The sequence below is a fragment of the Eimeria tenella genome, genomic scaffold (assembly GCF_000499545.2).
Source record: "Eimeria tenella Houghton genomic scaffold, Eth_scaff2808, whole genome shotgun sequence".
Classification (NCBI taxonomy): domain Eukaryota; phylum Apicomplexa; class Conoidasida; order Eucoccidiorida; family Eimeriidae; genus Eimeria; species Eimeria tenella.
The window spans coordinates 716-969 of NW_013542685.1; the positions used below are offsets into that span (position 1 = coordinate 716).

The 254-nt window shown below is 60.6% G+C and overlaps 1 protein-coding gene across 1 annotated transcript in view; it reads left to right on the plus strand.

Annotated features, from left to right (window-relative positions):
- The window catches only part of ETH_00037260 (uncharacterized protein), a gene marked incomplete at both ends in the record, with an annotated part of 912 nt that overhangs the window by 287 nt on the left and 371 nt on the right, over positions 1 to 254 (plus strand). Inside the window, one exon of the mRNA XM_013375496.1 lies at positions 57 to 253. Within this exon, the coding sequence (XP_013230950.1) occupies positions 57 to 253 (197 nt within the window). The remainder of the gene's footprint in view (positions 1 to 56; position 254) is intronic.

Genomic DNA, 254 nt, shown 5'->3' on the forward strand with positions numbered 1-254 from the left:
AGAAGGACGGACAGGGGGAAGAGGCGCTGCCGGAGGAGCCGCAGCTGTCTTCACAGCCTTCTAGGTTGACTTTTGAGGAGCTGCAGCAGCAGGCTCAGCAGCAGCAGCAGCAGCAGGAACTGCAGCAGCGGCAGCCTAGGCATTTGCACACCCTCAGAAGCAAGTCAAGACTCATGGCTGCTGCTGCTGCTGCACTTGCGCTGCGTCCTTTCCAACGCCGCCACTCTACCTTAAGTGGCCCGCAGCCTCAAACG